This window comes from Otolemur garnettii, unplaced genomic scaffold (genome assembly GCF_000181295.1).
Source record: "Otolemur garnettii isolate 467f Iridium unplaced genomic scaffold, OtoGar3 scaffold00052, whole genome shotgun sequence".
In the NCBI taxonomy this organism is placed as follows: domain Eukaryota; kingdom Metazoa; phylum Chordata; class Mammalia; order Primates; family Galagidae; genus Otolemur; species Otolemur garnettii.
In genome coordinates, this window is record NW_003852447.1 from 4,118,387 (window position 1) to 4,121,410 (window position 3,024).

The 3,024-nt window shown below is 50.8% G+C and overlaps 1 protein-coding gene across 1 annotated transcript in view; it reads left to right on the forward strand.

Moving 5' to 3' along the window:
- Positions 1-674: 674 nt before the first annotated feature.
- SNX6 (sorting nexin 6) overlaps positions 675-3,024 on the forward strand; it is a 60,655-nt gene continuing 58,305 nt past the window's right edge. Inside the window, exons 1-2 of the mRNA XM_003791977.3 lie at positions 675-739; positions 892-939. Coding sequence (XP_003792025.1) covers positions 734-739; positions 892-939 — 54 coding nt within the window. The 5' untranslated portion in view covers positions 675-733. The remainder of the gene's footprint in view (positions 740-891; positions 940-3,024) is intronic.

Here is a 3,024-nt window from a genome sequence, read left to right on the forward strand (position 1 = left end):
GGAAGCACAGGAACTGCATGTGTGTGAGAGAAATAGGTAAAATGGGGCAGGGAATAAAGAATGATTTTGTCTTGTTTGAAATGCCAGTGGATCACACCTGTGTGGTGCTTTCCAGCGGGACACTTAGGAGTAGTTCTGGGGAAATTTCTTCCAATGAAGGAAAGGAATACGCTTGTAATGAGAACAGCTCAACCATTTTTATAGTGCTCAACCATCAGCGCCCCAAAACCTGAGGCAGTTATTAGTTATTACCTTGCCAGCAATAAAAGCTTGATTACAGCCCCTGATGGCTTATTGCGGGAAGGCCTTGGTTCCTCCGACTTCCATAGACAAAGTGATAATAATTGTGATTAATTATTGTGTGGCACGATACAAAGACTAGATGATGCATTGTGGTTTCCAGAGGGCGCCTGCGAGGGAACTGGACAGCTCCTCCGATGGCCTTATAGGCCCTTTACAGATCAGAGCCTGTCAGCCTCGAGCTACCCCAGTCATGTGGGTCTGGGTTTGGGCTTTCATGTACTCCCTTTCTCAGCGCTTTGACCTTGAGCAGAAGCCTCGCGGTCTTTCTTCCTCGCTCACTGACCCCGACCCCCGGCGCAGAGCAGGGGGCGGGGCTGCTCCGAGGCCTGGTCACGCCCCCCGCCGGCGGCCCCGCCCCTCCCGCCGCCGCCAGCTCCCTCCGGCTGGCAGTGCGGTCCGCGCCTGCGCTGGCTCTCGCCTCGGAGCAGCCATGATGGTGGGTGTTCTCCGCAGCGCTCCGGGCGCGCGGTCGGGGGCGGCGGGCGCGGGGCGGACGCGGGGACCGCGCGAACCTGGCACTAATGTTTTTCTTTGTGTCTCCCCTGTCCTATCCTCTCCCCCGGCGCGCCGGGCCCGCGGACCCCGCAGGAAGGCCTGGACGACGGCCCCGACTTCCTCTCAGAGGAGGACCGCGGAGTAAGTTCTGTCTCCTCCTTATTCTCAGGACCCTCCCTCCATCCCCCAATACCCCCCGCCTCGGCCCCGGGTGTGGTTTGGGGAAGGGTCCACCCTGCCCGAGAGGCACTCCCTCCGTGTCGTCCGCCTTTCGGTTTCTTCGCCGCCCCGCGCCCCGCCCTCCTGCAGCCGGTCCTCTCTGGGGGCCGTTTCGATTTCTAGAGGACGGGGTCCACTTTGTTGTCCCTCGCTCTAGGCCCTTCTGTGGACCTATTCTCCGACCCGGGGCGTAGTGCAGTTTGGGATGTGTAAACGGAGGCGGGAGCTGGAACGCCCCCACCCTCGCCACTTGGGGCTAGGAAAACCCATTCTCAGACCTTCCAGGCGGCACCTTCAGTTTTCTCCCGGTGTGGACCTCAGGAGCTCGCTTTTCTCTCTCTCTCTCTCTCTCTCACACACACACAGAGTACGGGCTTGTTCTCAGTTATACTTTTGCAGGAATTTTTACAGTCGTCGAATAGCATCTCCTTTTCAGTGACCTGCCAGATATTGCAAAGTGCTGGTAGCCCAGGGTACCTTTAACTTTTTTCTCATTAAAAAAAACTCTTTTACAGGGTTTCCTTGATGTTTTTTGCCCTTAGCTTTTTTGAGGATGATTGACAATAACTATGTATTTGATGCATTGTAAAATGAGTACCACAGTCAAGCTAATCATTGCCCCACACCTAGTCACCATTCTTTAAGAACACTTGAGATCTACTCATTAGCAAATTTCAAGTATATGATCTATTTTTGTTTTGTTTTGAGACAGAATCTTAAGCTGGTGCCCTGTGCAGAGTGCAGTGGCATCATAGCTCACAGCAACCTCTGACTTTCTGCACTCATGTAATTCTCTTGTCTCAGTTTTTCCATTTTTAGTAGAGACAGGGGGTCGGTCTTACTTTTGCTCAGGCTGGCCTGGAACTCATGAGCTCAAGCAGTCCACCCATCTCAGTTTCCCAGAGTGCTAGGATTATAGGCATGAGCCACTTCACCAGGCCTAGTACAGATTATTATTAAATTTAATCACCATGTTATACATCACGTCTCCAGAACTTAGTCATCTTTTTTTTTGTTTGAGACAGAGTCTCACTCTGTTGCCCTCTGTAGAGTGCTATAGCATCATAGCTCACAGCAACCTCAAACTATTGGGCTCAAGCCATTCTCTTGCCTCACCCTCCTTAGTAGCTGGGACTGCAGGCACCCACCACAGTGCCCAGCATTCTCTAAAAATGTTGGGTTCTTGCTCTTGCTCTGGCTGGTCTCAAACCCTCCTGCCTCTGCCTCCCAGAGTTGCTAGGATTACAGGTGTGAGCCACCACTTCAGGCCCAGAATTTACTCATCTTAAAACTGAAAGTTTGTAATCCCCAAATTTCAGTAACTCCTTTTCTACCGTTGGTGTCATTTTGAGGTTGGTTGCATTCCATTTCTCAAAGGACCTTCAGGTCTCTAATCCTCCCCTTCTCACACCACTTTCCACCCCCAGTTGCTTTGTCTCAATTGCGGTAATACAGTGCCTTGTACATGTGAGCACTTGAAAAATATTGATACAAGATAATGGCTGCTCAGCAAGAATCCATGGTTCCTTAACATTTTATATCCTACATTTCAGTTTTCTGTTTTGCTTTTCGTTATCCATCTTAGATAATATGAGACTTGTTTGTTAGTGGCTGATGAGTGATAAAATATTGTTCGGTTTTTTTTTCTTCTTTGAGACAGAGTCTCAGTTTGTCGCCCTCAGTAGAGTGCAGTGGCATCACAGCTCACAGCAAACTCAACCTCTTGGGCTTAAGCAGTTCTCTTGCCTCCAGCTCCCAAGTAGCTGGGACTACAGGTGCCCACCACAACACTTGGTTATTTTTTGTTGTTGTAGTTGTCATTGTTTGGCAGGCCTGGGCTGTTTTTGAACCCACCAGCCCTGGTTTATGTGGCTGACTCCCTAGCTGCTGAGCTACAGGCACTGAGCCAATGTTGTTAGGTTGTTTTTTTTTTTTTTGAGACAGAGCCTCAAGCTGTCCCCCTGGGTAGAGTGCAGTGACATCACAGCTCACAGCAACCTCCAACTC